General features: G+C 42.0%; 2 protein-coding genes across 6 annotated transcripts in view; one reads left to right on the top strand and one right to left on the bottom strand.

Annotated features, from left to right (window-relative positions):
* LOC123727775 (NACHT, LRR and PYD domains-containing protein 3) overlaps positions 1-2,277 on the top strand; it is a 39,435-nt gene extending 37,158 nt beyond the window's left edge. For all 5 annotated transcript variants that reach the window (XR_014391560.1, XR_014391558.1, XR_014391559.1 and 2 more), the window contains one exon: positions 271-2,277. Coding sequence is in view for 1 of the 5 variants with exons in the window: in XM_082972282.1 (XP_082828408.1) it covers positions 271-280 (10 nt within the window). In the remaining 4 variants the exon portion in view is untranslated. The remainder of the gene's footprint in view (positions 1-270) is intronic.
* LOC123733359 (NACHT, LRR and PYD domains-containing protein 3-like) overlaps positions 1-15,337 on the bottom strand; it is a 440,446-nt gene that overhangs the window by 313,953 nt on the left and 111,156 nt on the right. The gene's annotated exons all lie outside the window — the stretch shown is intronic.

Raw genomic sequence — 15,337 nt, 5'->3', positions numbered from 1 at the left:
CAAAGAGTTGCTTTGACAATGTGTGTGTCTATGTGTGTTTGTGTTCATGCATGCATACAGGTGTGTGTGTGTGTGTGTAATTAATGGGAATAAGTGTGTTTTATATTACCATACAGTATAACATATGATCATTCAACAAGTCTCAAGTTACCTTAACTTCTCCTTTTGATACCTAGAAACATCTACATTAAATGAATTAGTGAGAAGTGAGTTAACATTCTAATGTGAATGATGATGATTTCTAATATTGTGTCTGGTTTCATCCATCAGATGTCTGTGATCTCAGACTGGACCTAAACACAGTAGACAGACACCTCTCTCTGTCTGAGGAGAACAGAATGGTGACATGTAGGACAGAGGAGCAGCCGTATCCTGATCACCCAGAGAGATTTGAGGACTGTGAACAGGTGCTGTGTAGAAAGGGTCTGACTGGGCGCTGTTACTGGGAGGTAGAGTGGAGTGGGGGGGCTTATATAGGAGTGACATATAAAGGAATCAGCAGGAGAGGAGGGGGTGATGACTGTTGTCTTGGATACAATGACAAGTCCTGGAGTCTGCTCTGCTCTGACAACAGTTACTATGCCTGTCACAATGATAATCACACTACCATAGACGTCCCCTCCTCCAGCTCCCACAGAGTAGGAGTGTATCTGGACTGGTCAGCCGGCACTCTGTCCTTCTATAGAGCCTCCTCTGACACACTGACCCACCTGATCACATTCACCTCCACATTCACTGAGCCCCTCTATCCAGGTTTTAGGGTTCATTATAACTCCTCAGTGTCCCTGTAAATAATAACATGACACACACACACACTGACACACACTGACACACACACACTGGAGACACACACACACATTGGACAAACACAGACACACACACACACTGGACTCACACTCACACATTGGACACACACACGCACACTGGACCCACACACACACTGGACCAACACACACTTTGGGCCAGTTTATTCCTGTAAATACACTGAACAAAAATATAAACTCAACATGTAAAGTGTTGGTCCCATGTTTCATGAGCAGAAATAAAAGATCCCAGAAATGTTCCATACACACAAAATGCTGTTTTCTGTCAAATGTTGTGCACAATTTGTTTACATCCCTGTTAGTGAGCGTTTTTAGTTTTCCAAAATAATCCACCACCTGACAGGTGTGGCATATCAACAATCTGATTAAACAGCATGATCATTACACAGGTGCACCTTGTGCTGAGGGCAATAAAAGGCCACTCTAAAATGTGCAGTTTTTTCACATAACACAATACCAGAGATGTCTCTAGTTTTGAGGGAGTGTGCAGTTGGCATGTTGACTGCAGGAATGTCCAACAGAGATGTTGCTAGAAAATTGAAAGCTAATTTCTCTAAATCACCTTGAAGGTTGGTTTATAGAATTTGTCAGTATGTCCAACCGGCCTAAAAAAGCAGACCACATGTATGGCGTCATTTGGGTGAGCGGTTTGCTGATGTCAACGTTGTGAACAGAGTGCCCTATGGTGGTGGTGAGGTTATGGAATGGGCATAAGCTACAGACAGCAAACACAAGTGCATTTAATTGATGGCAATTTGAATGCACAGAGATACTGTGATGAGATCCCATTGTCGTGCCATTCATCCGCACCCATCACCTCATGTTTTAGTATGATAATGCACCGCCCGATGTCGCTGAACACATTTCCTGGAAGCTGAAAAAAAACTGTTCTTCCATGGCCTGTATACTCACCAGACATGTCACCCATTAAGCATGTTTGGGATGCTCTGGATAGACGTGTACGACAGCGTGTTCCAATTCCCGCCAATATCAAGCAACTTTGCACAGCCACTGAAGAGGAGTGGGACAACATTCTACAGGCCACAATCAACAGCCTGATCCTCTCTATGTGAAGGAGATTTGTCTTGCCATGATCAGAATGTCTCTGTCTATTTCCAGCCCTGCCATTTCTACCTGTCCTGATCTAGTGTTTGACCCCTGACCTCCTCACACCGTCTCACTGTCCATGTCTGCTTTTAGCTCCCACCTCTACTTCACTGTGTTATAATGGACCATATGGTTATGTCACCTCTGTAACCAGCTATCAAACATACTGACCTTTCTGACCCTATCCCATGGCCCTACTTTCTAGAACTAAACATTTAAAGTCCTCTGAGTTTTGCTTAGTGTCCATTTACTTATGTATTTGCCGTGTATTGGAATTGTGCCGCAGAGAATCATGGGGGTTTGTTTGTGTTGTGATGTTCACGTTCCAGATAAATGGTTGAACTGATTCCTGTCTCCCGTCTCATCTTTATTGAATTGTATCAATGTTTGCTGCTGCATTAAAGAAACTCAGAACACTGTGAGTTGAATGGTGTTTTAAATGACATCATTAGAGACAGACTAGTATGTGGGCTACGGAGTGAAGCTACACTAAAGAGACTTGACTGAAAGTTATTACTTTTTGGGCACATCATTTGTCTCCATGGCAACATGGGCAATACTGGTTAAAGCTGAATAGTTTAAGGAACTGAGATCATTCATTGTCTTCACCTCCTACTAACCAGAGTTTCTGTCACATGGGATGACGCTGGAGAGACGAAGCAGGTACGGGGAGTCAAACACTTAATATGGAACGAGACAGGAACAGCGTCAGCAAACGAGCAACAGACAAAACAATACAATACAGCAGCAGGGAACAGAGCAGGGAACTGACAAATATAGGGGAGGAAATAAACAGGTGATGGGTGAGTCCAATAACGCTGATGTGCGTGACGAGGGAAAGCAGGCGTGCGTAATGGATGATAAGAGTGCGTGATGCAGGGCAACCTGGCGCCGTCACAGCCGGGGGGGGGGGAAGCTGGAGGAGACGTGAGTTTCAGTAAACCAGCTGATAAACCACAGAACACAGCTTTGTAAGAACACTATAAGAAGGAGAAAACATGTATGCAGTCAAATTCACTGTTATCTTTCTACCTTCCTCCATGTCTCAAATTCACTGTTATCTTTCTACCTTCCCCCATGTCTCATATTCACTGTTATCTTTCTACCTTCCCCCATGTCTCATATTCACTGTTATCTTTCTACCTTCCTCCATGTCTCATATTCACTGTTATCTTTCAACCTTCCCAATACCTTCCTCCATGTCTCATATTCACTGTTATCTTTCTACCTTCCTCCATGTCTCATATTCACTGTTATCTTTCACCTTCCAATACCTTCCTCCATGTCTCATATTCACTGTTATCGTTCTACCTTCCCCCATGTCTCATATTCACTGTTATCTTTCTACCTTCCCCCATGTCTCACATTCACTGTTATCTTTCTACCTTCCTCCATGTCTCATATTCACTGTTATCTTTCTACCTTCCTCCATGTCTCATATTCGCTGTTATCGTTCTACCTTCCTCCATGTCTCATATTCACTGTTATCTTTCAACCTCCCAATACCTTCCCCCATGTCTCATATTCACTGTTATCTTTCTACCTTCCCCCATGTCTCATATTCACTGTTATCTTTCTACCTTCCCCCATGTCTCACATTCACTGTTATCTTTCATACCTTCGTCCATGTCTCATATTCACTGTTATCTTTCATACCTTCGCCCATGTCTCATATTCACTGTTATCTTTCATACCTTCGCCCATGTCTCATATTCACTGTTATCTTTCATACCTTCGCCCATGTCTCATATTCACTGTTATCTTTCTACCTTCCCCCATGTCTCATATTCACTGTTATCTTTCATACCTTCGCCCATGTCTCATATTCACTGTTATCTTTCATACCTTCCTCCATGTCTCATATTCACTGTTATCTTTCATACCTTCGTCCATGTCTCATATTCACTGTTATCTTTCATACCTTCGCCCATGTCTCATATTCACTGTTATCTTTCTACCTTCCCCCATGTCTCATATTCACTGTTATCTTTCATACCTTCGCCCATGTCTCATATTCACTGTTATCTTTCATACCTTCGTCCATGTCTCATATTCACTGTTATCTTTCTACCTTCCTCCATGTCTCATATTCACTGTTATCTTTCAGTCTTCCCAATACCTTCCTCCATGTCTCATATTCACTGTTATCTTTCCACCTTCCTCCATGTCTCATATTCACTGTTATCTTTCCACCTTCCTCCATGTCTCATATTCACTGTTATCTGTCTACCTTCCCAATACCGTCCTCCATGTTGTTACGACTTCCGCCGAAGTCGGCTCCTCTCCTTGTTCGGGCGACGTTCGGCGATCGCCGCTCCATTTTTCATAGTCCCATTTGTTTTGTCTTGTCCCATACACACCTGGTTTTCATTCCCTAATCACACTAAATGTATTAATCCTCTGTTCCTCTCCATGTCTTTGTGTAAAATTAGTTTTGATGTTGTGTGGGTTGGTTACGTGCCAGACTTTTGTTTATGTTCCGTGTTTTGGGCACGTTATATGTACTTATGTGCTTTCGTTTGGACCGGAATAAAAAGTGCCCCTGTTAACTACACTCTGCTCTCCTGCACCTGACTTTGCCTCCAGTACATACCCGTAACACATGGCTCATATTCACTGTTATCTTTCAGCCTTCCTAATACCTTCCCCCAGTTCAGAGATGGCTTGATGTGGTGTGCAGCATAGGTCGCATAGGCCTTTAGTCTCTATGTGGCCAGTTGCTGAGGGCCACAGCATGGAGAAAGAAACTGTTCAGATAGGGGTCTATAACATCCAATCACAGAGGTTTACAGCAGCTGACAGTGGCACCTTCATTGCTAATAACTCAAAATGCCTTATTCAGATAAAGACAATCTCTGTACAGATGTAGGATCTTAATTTGATCATCAGGACAACGTTGCTGCAATGCATTTAATTTTAAACTCATATTGTATTTGAGATTTAAAAAGGCTTTTGGAGTTTGTAATAGAGGCTACTTCCTCTGCAAGAAAACAGGCATCCACATCACATGACTGTCAGAAGTTATGTGATTTCCTCATATGAAATTAGAAGTAGCCTACGCAGTTACAAAATGACTGTTGAAACTTTGGCAAACATTTGTCAGCAACATTAGAAGTGGGACAAATGTGTTAATTTGAAGGAAAGATGAGCAGACTGGTAAGTCTACTATTGGCTACATAGAACTATTATAAAGTTATGTTGTGGTCAGACAAAGCTTGAGATATGATCCTTTATCATGCTGACTGACCTGAAGGTCTCTGTAGGAAATGAGATATGATCCTTTATCATGCTGACCGACCTGGCGGTCTCTGTAGGAAATGAGATATGATCCTTTATCATGCTGACCGACCTGAAGGTCTCTGTAGGAAATGTTGTGATAATATCAGGTCTAGACTACATGCTCTGGTATTTAGACTGAAAACTGATTTGTAGGTGATCAGTCCTGCTGCTGATAGTTTATGTGAACTGATCTGAACAGGTATATGCTGGTCATCTATGATATGTAGGTTATATGCAGTACATTCTCTGTCCTGCTACTGGTAGGACTATAACATTATGTTGATCTGAACAGGTTTAGACTGGTCATCTATGATATGTAGGTTATATACAGTACATTCTCTGTCCTGCTACTGGTAGGACTATAACATTATGTTGATCTGAACAGGTTTAGACTGGTCATCTATGATATGTAGGTTATATACAGTACATTCTCTGTTCTGCTACTGGTAGGACTACAACATTATGTTGATCTGAACAGGTTTAGACTGGTCATCTATGATATGTAGGTTATATACAGTACATTCTCTGTCCTGCTACTGGTAGGACTACAACATTATGTTCATCTGAACAGGTTTAGACTGGTCATCTATGATATGTAGGTTATATGCAGTACATTCTCTGTCCTGCTACTGGTAGGACTTTAACATTATGTTGATCTGAACAGGTTTAGCCTGGTCATCTATGATTTGTAGGTTATAGCCGAGGTATAGACCGCAATCTGCATATCACTAACAACCCAGTACTATACATTATAACCTAGTCTACTTTACATAATATAACATCTACATATCACTAACAACCCACTACTATACATTATAACCTAGTCTACTTTACATAATATAACATCTACATATCACTAACAACCCACTACTATACATTATAACCTAGTCTACTTTACATAATATAACATCTACATATCACTAACAACCCACTACTATACATTATAACCTAGTCTACTTTACATAATATAACATCTACATATCACTAACAACCCACTACTATACATTATAACCTAGTCTACTTTACATAGTATAACATCTGCATATCACTAACAGCCCACTACTATACATTATAACCTAGTCTACTTTACATAATATAACATTTACATATCACTAACAACCCACTACTATACATTATAACCTAGTCTACTTTACATAATATAACATTTACATATCACTAACAACCCACTACTATACATTATAACCTAGTCTACTTTACATAATATAACATCTACATATCACTAACAACCCAGTACTATACATTATAACCTAGTCTACTTTACATAATATAACATCTACATATCACTAACTACCCACTACTATACATTGTAACCTAGTCTACTTTACATGATTTAGCATCTCTTACTTGTTGCAAATAAACTTTGAATGGATCAATGATTTCCCCCTCAGATCATTCATGCCTGTTTTAGCCCTTCTGTCTACATTCTCAGATACATTTAGAAAAGAACAGATTGAAAAACAATATATATCCTACTTTTAATTAACGCAAATAAGTGTGAGACATGGACTTGTGTTGCTGTGCTGTCTATAACTACCTTAACAAACAGTGACTTTGACACGTTCGTCGTATAAAGTGGACCAAAATGCAGCGGGAATGTGTATGCTCATCTTCTTTTATTTATTAACCAGAACATGAATAATATTCAAGGTGGACGAATGCATTCTCTTTTATAACGTATTGGAACGAGGGTACCCAACATGAACTCGCGCGCCAGAGTCTAATCGGCCATCACCGTTCCATGGCTCTTGTTCGGTCAGATCTCACAGTAAAAGACTCAAAACACTTTGTAAAGGCTGGTGACATCTAGTGGAAGCAATAGGAAGTGCCAAAACATTAATCAACCCCTGTGTGTTTCAATGGCATAGGCTTAAAGGTAATTCAACACATCAGGTATCCACTTCCTGTCAGAAAATGTCTCAGGGTTTTGCCTGCCAAATGAGTTCTGTTATACTCACAGACACCATTCAAACAGTTTTAGAAACTTTAGGGTGTTTTCTATCCATATATAATAAGTATATGCATATTCTAGTTACTGGGTAGGATTAGTAACCAGATTAAATCGGGTACGTTTTTTTATCCAGCCGTGAAAATACTGCCCCCTAGCCCCAACAGGTTAACGTTGTGAACTTTTGATGCCTCAAAAGCTGTGCTTGCAAGCTCTCTGAGTTGTAAGATAGGCAAGCCAACGTGGGCGGCAGGGCCCAAGTAGGTAATGAAGGTGGGATACATGTTCGACAGAAACATTTGTTTGAATGGTAACAGCTCTTCCATTCCTGTTTCAGTGAGTAGGCCAAAGTAAGCTGAACGAAGCCTATGATAGTAAGCTTGTGGGTGTTCGTTCCGAGCTTGTTTGACGGTGTTAGCCAGTGAGCTATCGTGTTTGCGAGTCGCAGAACCACTGAATTCTAATTTCAAAGCTGTGGCAAGTTTAGCGTAGTCATTTAGCACGTGTTGCTGTTGTAAACGAATGAACCTCGTCACGTGTCTATTCGACGTTCGCTTCAACAGGTAAATCCTGTCAGAACCCGTAGCGTTCGGGTAGCCACCCAACGCATCCTCTATGTCAGCTAGGAACGTCTCAGTATCGTTTGGCTGACCTGGAACGGGGTCAAAGGTGGGGAAATTCTTGACGAGTTTGTCAAGGTATTCCGCGCCAAGCGGGCGGAGAGGGTTGGCTTCATCCTGTGGAGAGATTGGGGCCGAAAGGCCAAGAGGAGAAGCCAAACCTTGTTGTTGTTGGCCAAGGGGCGCCATATTACTCAGTGCCGAATGGCCAAGAGGAGAAGACTGAGGGACACATGAGGGAGGCAAGGTCTGAAACCTATTGTCTTTACTCCTGTGAGTACAGGGCTCCGGTTGCTTGGATGGGTAGTCACGCTGTAGAGCGTGACCATTCTGGATTTCCTCCAGATGGTTTCTAAGGGTGGTATTCTGCTGCATTGCAGAGTCCACTTGAGCGCTTAGAGTACCGATTTCAGACACGTGAGTGTCACACCTGCTCCTTTCGGTCTCAAACTTATCTGTCATGGTTTGCAGATAGAGGTCTTGAGTACGGAGTGAGAGATTCAGTGATGAGATTTCCTCTGCTTGCTTAGAAATAAATATTTCCAACATGACCTGAGTCCTCTCATCATTCATTTGGTCAGCGACTTCAATAAGTTCTGCTGATTTGTCATCCAACTTTGTCATTGTGTTCATTAACCTCTTGCATCTAGACGTTCCGCCAGCGGAACCCCCTAGCCAACAGCCAATGGCGTCGCATGGCGCAAAATACAAATACCTCAAAAAATCTATAATTTCAATTTCTCAAACATATGACTATTTTACACCATTTGAAAGACAAGACTGTCGTTAATCTAACCACATTGTCTGATTTCAAAAAGGCTTTACACCGAAAGCAAAACATTAGATTATGTCAGAAGAGTACCCTGCCAAAAATAATCACACAGCCATTTTCAAAGTAAGCATATATGTCACAAAAAAACAAAACACAGCTAAATGCAGCACTAACCTTTGATCTTCATCAGATGACACTCCTAGGACATTATGTTATACAATACATGCATGTTTTGTTCAATCAAGTTCATATTTATATCAAAAAACAGCTTTTTACATTAGCATGTGACGTTCAGAACTAGCATACCCCCCGCAAACTTCCGGCGAATTCACTAAGAATTTACTAAATTACTCACGATAAACGTTCACAAAAAGCATAACAATTATTTTAAGAATTATAGATACAGAACTCCTCTATGCACTCGATATGTCCGATTTTAAAATAGCTTTTTGGTGAAAGCACATTTTGCAATATTCTAAGTACATAGCCCAGGCATCACGGGCTAGCTATTTAGACACCCGGCAAGTTTAGCACTCACCAATATCAGGTTTACTATTATAAAAGTTTGAAAAATTGAAGTTTTTGTATTTTTTAGGAATTTGTAATTCGCGCCACGCCTATCATTGGATATTGGAGCAGGTGTTCCGCTAGCTGAACGTCTAGATGTAAGAGGTTAACTTGTTATGGATAGGGGGCAGTATTTTCACGGCCGGATAAAAAACGTACCCGATTTAATCTGGTTATTACTCCTGCCCAGAAACTAGAATATGCATATAATTAGTAGCTTTGGATAGAAAACACTCCAAAGTTTCTAAAACTGTTTGAATGGTGTCTGTGAGTATAACAGAACTCATATGGCAAGCAAAGACCTGAGAGAAATTCTTCCAGGAAGTGGAAATCTGGATGTGCGGGCTCTGTTCAAGTCATTGCCTATTGAACACACAGTGACGTGGTAATCATTGTGCACTTCCTAAGGCTTCCACTAGATGTCGACATTATTTCTAAAGTTGTTTGAGGCATCTACGATTAACAGAAACCTTATGAGAGGGCTGGGAAGTTGGTGACCCAGGGAAGGCCATCGCCTCAATGGCGCTCGTTCACGCGAGATGTAGCTCCGTTCCAAGACACAGGAACCATCCGGTTGAAATATTACTGAATCTTCACGTTCTCAAGGTCCTAAAGATTGATGCTTTACAACGTTTGACATGTTTGAACGAACGTAAATATATATTTTTTGAGTGTTCGTCATGAGATTTTCGCCGTGCTTCCGACATTTTGAGTAGCTGAACATAACGCGCGAACAACATGGAGTTATTTGGACATAAATTATGGATTTTATTGCACAAAACAACATTTGTTGTGGACCTGGGATTCCTGGAAGTGCCTTCTGATGAAGATTACTAAAGGTAAGTTAATATTTTTAATGCTATTTAATATTTTAGATGATCCAAGATGGCGCCTATCTGTATTGCGTAGTGTATTTTTCTGAGCTCACTCCTCAGATTATTGCAACGTGTGCCTTCCCAGTAAAGTTATTTTGAAATCTGGCAATGCGGTTACATTCAGGAGGTGTTCATCTATAATTCTTTGAATGACAGTTTAATATTTTATAAATGTTTTTGACGAGTAATTTTGTAAATTGTAGTGCTGGTTCACTGAGGGAAAATATTTTCTGAACGTCACGCCCCAATGTAAAATGCTGTTTTTATATATAAATATGAACTTTATCGAACAAAAAATGCATGTATTGTATAACATAATGTCCTAGGAGTGTCATCTGATGAAGAATGTCAAAGGTTAGTGCTGCATTTAGCTGTGGTTTGGTTTTTTGTAATGCATGTAGTTGCTTTGAAAATGGCTTTGTGGTTACTTTTGTCGATGTACTCTGCTAACATAATCTAATGTTTTGCTTTCGCTGTAAAACCTTTTTGAAATCGGACAACGTGGTTCGATTCAGAAGAAGTGTATCTATAAAATGGTGTAAGATAATCCTATGTTTGAGAAGTAGAAATTATTAGATTTGTGGTTTTGAGTATGGCGCTCTGATTTTTCATCTAAAACTCGGCAAGAAGTTAAGTCATTTTCACAAATGTTAACAAAATGTTGAGCAATGTAATAAAGAAATGACTTTTCAAATAAGTTACATTACACACATTATGTTGGCTGTTAATTTGCTAGCTACGCTATCCTTATGATCCGCATAGCATTACATCAATATGTGCTGGTGTGTTAGCTAGTTACCTAACGTTAGTTGGCTACTAATACATCGAACTTGCCAGGCAGTATATTAACTTTCTGCTATCTAACTAACTAGCCAATGATGATTGACTTGATTATTCACATCATTCTTAGCTAAGTGGTATAGTCGTTGTGGTTTCAATGGACATTGTTAATTCTGGCTATCTACTCCTGTTTCAGAGCATTCTTGCGCAGAATAACTGATGAATTTACTAACGCTCAACACCCGTTGAATATGGCCGTTGTCAGTAAAAGTCGACAAAAAAAACCTTAATTAAACTGTTGACAGCAGCACAGTTACAGTCACCAGCACTATGGATAACATGAAAACAGCCTAACCAGCTCTGCTCGGGGGAGTAAAATGGTCAGAGTGAGGTTTTCTCTCATTTGTGTTTGGAAGGAGCTAGCCAATGTTAGCCAGTTAGCTTGGGTGATTGACTGCCTTTGAACGCTCCGATCAACCCTACTCCTCGGCCAGAGCGTACAGTGTGCGCTCTGAATTTACAAATGGATAATCCGACAACGCTCTGGATTTACGAACACCCAGAGTGCACTCTGGCACTCCAGATTGAATTCATGAACACATGCAAAATCATATAATGTTTAGCTAGTCATTTGTTAAGCTAACAAGCAAGCAGGAGGTTGCATAGCAACAGCATCAACTTCCGATAGACAGGCGAAGCTCTGGTACGCTCAACGTAAATGATACCATTCGTTTACAGTATAAGAAAAGGAACTAATAGTGTATAGTATGTATTATATACTCATTAAGTATGTAGTATACAGTATTAGCATGGGTATACAAACACAGCTTATAACATTACATGCTTATAGGATTTCCTCCGTCTTGGTAATACATTTTCAGACAAAACCTATGCTCTGTTAAATAGAACCATTAAAATGTTGAACATGTAGATATTTGTTTTTTAACTTAAGGCTATAATTTATTGTATTCCCGATTAAGTTTTTGTTGATATACCAAATGTTGACGTTCTCAACCAATTTGTGAGTAGGCAAAATGGAAAGTGTCAGTTTTCCTGTCTACAAAGAATATCTAGTTAACAGAAGAAAAGAAAGAGAAAATCAGGACAGAAGAAAAAGGATATCAAAGTGAAACAGTTCTCTAAAGACACAGGAGAAAATAATACAAGAAACAACACTTCTGTAGCTTGTCAACTATGTGTCTGTCTATCCCTGTTCTCTCCTCTCTGCACAGGCCATACAAACGCTTCACACCGCGTGGCCGCTGCCACTCTAACCTGGTGGTCCCAGCGCGCACGACCCACGTGGAGTTCCAGGTCTCCGGCAGCCTCTGGAACTGCCGGTCTGCAGCCAACAAGGCTGAGTTCATCTCAGCCTATGCTACCCTCCAGTCCCTAGACTTCCTGGCGCTGACGGAAACATGGATTACCACAGATAACACTGCTACTCCTACTGCTCTCTCTTCGTCTGCCCACGTGTTCTCGCATACCCCTAGAGCATCGAGCCAGCGGGGTGGTGGCACTGGAATCCTCATCTCTCCCAAGTGGACATTCTCTCTTTCTCCCCTGACCCATCTGTCTATCTCCTCATTTGAATTCCATGCTGTCACAGTTACCAGCCCTTTCAAGCTTAACATCCTTATCATTTATCGCCCTCCAGGTTCCCTTGGAGAGTTCATCAATGAGTTTGACGCCTTGATAAGTTCCTTTCCAGAGGATGGCTCACCTCTCACAGTTCTGGGTGACTTTAACCTCCCCAAGTCTACCTTTGACTCATTCCTCTCTGCCTCCTTCTTTCCACTCCTCTCCTCTTTTGACCTCACCCTCTCACCTTCCCCCCCTACTCACAAGGCAGGCAATACGCTTGACCTCATCTTTACTAGATGCTGTTCTTCCACTAATCTCATTGCAACTCCCCTCCAAATCTCCGACCACTACCTTGTATCCTTTTCCCTCTTGCTCTCATCCAACACTTCTCACTCTGCCCCTACTCGGATGGTATTGCGCCGTCCCAACCTTCGCTCTCTCTCTCCCGCTACTCTCTCCTCTTCCATCCTATCATCTCTTCCCTCTGCTCAAACCTTCTCCAACCTATCTCCTGATTCTGCCTCCTCAACCCTCCTCTCCTCCCTTTCTGCATCCTTTGATTTTCTCTGTCCCCTATCCTCCAGGCCGGCTCGGTCCTCCCCTCCTGCTCCGTGGCTCGACGACTCACTACGAGCTCACAGAACAAGGCTCCGGGCAGCCGAGCGGAAATGGAGGAAAACTCGCCTCCCTGCGGACCTGGCATCCTTTCACTCACTCCTCTCTACATTCTCTTCTTCTGTCTCTGCTGCTAAAGCCACTTTCTACCACTCTAAATTCCAAGCATCTGCCTCTAACCCTAGGAAGCTCTTTGCTACCTTCTCCTCCCTCCTGAATCCTCCTCCCCCTCCCCCCCCCCCTCCTCCCTCTCTGCGGATGACTTCGTCAACCATTTTGATAAGAAGGTTGACGATATCCGATCCTCGTTTGCTAAGTCAAACGACACCGCTGGTCCTGCTCACACTGCCCTACCCTGTGCTTTGACCTCTTTCTCCCCTCTCTCTCCAGATGAAATCTCGCGTCTTGTGACGGCCGGCCGCCCAACAACCTGCCCACTTGACCCTATCCCCTCCTCTCTTCTCCAGACCATTTCCGGAGACCTTCTCCCCTTCCTCACCTCGCTCATCAACTCATCCTTGACCGCTGGCTACGTCCCTTCCGTCTTCAAGAGAGCGAGAGTTGCACCCCTTCTGAAAAAACCTACACTCGATCCCTCCGATGTCAACAACTACAGACCAGTATCCCTTCTTTCTTTTCTCTCCAAAACTCTTGAACGTGCCGTCCTTGGCCAGCTCTCCTGCTATCTCTCTCAGAATGACCTTCTTGATCCTAATCAGTCAGGTTTCAAGACTGGGCATTCAACTGAGACTGCTCTTCTCTGTGTCACGGAGGCTCTCCGCACTGCTAAAGCTAACTCTCTCTCCTCTGCTCTCATCCTTCTAGACCTATCTGCTGCCTTTGATACTGTGAACCATCAGATCCTCCTCTCCACCCTCTCCGAGCTGGGCATCTCCGGCGCGGCCCACGCTTGGATTGCGTCCTACCTGACAGGTCGCTCCTACCAGGTGGCGTGGCGAGAATCTGTCTCCGCACCATGCGCTCTCACCACTGGTGTCCCCCAGGGCTCTGTTCTAGGCCCTCTCCTATTCTCGCTATACACCAAGTCACTTGGCTCTGTCATATCCTCACATGGTCTCTCCTATCATTGCTATGCAGACGACACACAATTAATCTTCTCCTTTCCCCCTTCTGATAACCAGGCGGCGAATCGCATCTCTGCATGTCTGTCAGACATATCAGTGTGGATGACGGATCACCAGCTCAAGCTGAACCTCGGCAAGATTCTTACCTTGTAGCCTGAATTCACAACCAGAACATGTCAAGTCAATTCAATATTTTCCGTTCTGCTGAGAGAGCACCTTTCTGATGACAAGTGACTCTGTATCTACAACATTCTACCAACATCACACATAAATAATCCCTGGTAGGATCCCTACCTTGCAGCCTGAATTCAAAACCAGAACATGTCAAATTAGTGAGATTTTCCTTTGTGTTGAGAAAGCCTTGGGAACGGTTTATTCACCTCCCCAATGTCAAGACACTTTGTGTACTTTCTGTTACTGATTAATGTAGGATACCAGTCAGTTCCTGTTAAAGTTTAGAGGCACTGACCCCATGTCAGCATACTCAGAAAACACAGTTAAACCTGTTTTCGAGAAAAGCCATGGGTTTACAATAACATCTCTGTGTAGCTACCGCTTTCCTGCAGTCAGATTACCTAGTGACCTCGTAGGTTGAATGTTATTCATATTGTTTATAATTTCATAAATAATAAACCTAATACATTTTTTTTACACCGGATATCCGGTGTTTCTACATCAAACAGTTTTACTATAGTTCAGCTTCTGTGATGTATAAAAAAGTGTAATATTGGGATGCAACTCTAAATGTAATATATTTCAACTGTATATCTGACATGGTACAAGTGTCTTATTTTCTTTAATCCCATAACCATGTGTGTGAGGTGTATATACCTTTGTCTCAAAGTAGATTTGTTTAAGACTTCCAAGAAACACTGTGTGTCCCTGATTCAGCCAACTGCATTTCAAGGTTAATCATTAATCATTAAAAACAATACCGCATGAACAACTTGCAGTTTTCAGGACCAGTGATTGAAGTCTGAGGCTCCATCCTAAGTGGCACCCTATTCTCTATATAGTGCACTACTTTTACCAGAGCTCGATGGCACCCTTTTCCCTACATAGTGCACTACTTTGACCAGAGCCAATAGTAATGAATACAGGGTGCAATTTGAGGAAGCAGACTGAGTGTTATCCAGTCTTCTCTCTCTGTCTGTAAAGACACAATGATGACTGAGTGTTATGCGGTCTTCTCTTTCTCTCTGCCTGTCATGACACAATGATATTGGGTTCGTTTTGTGACCATGAATGTAAGACAATGACAAA

Source organism: Salmo salar, unplaced genomic scaffold (genome assembly GCF_965601325.2).
Source record: "Salmo salar unplaced genomic scaffold, fSalSal1 ptg000619l, whole genome shotgun sequence".
In the NCBI taxonomy this organism is placed as follows: Eukaryota; Metazoa; Chordata; class Actinopteri; order Salmoniformes; family Salmonidae; genus Salmo; species Salmo salar.
The sequence above is the reverse complement of the archived record's forward strand: the minus strand, read 5'-3'. Positions and strand labels throughout refer to the sequence as shown.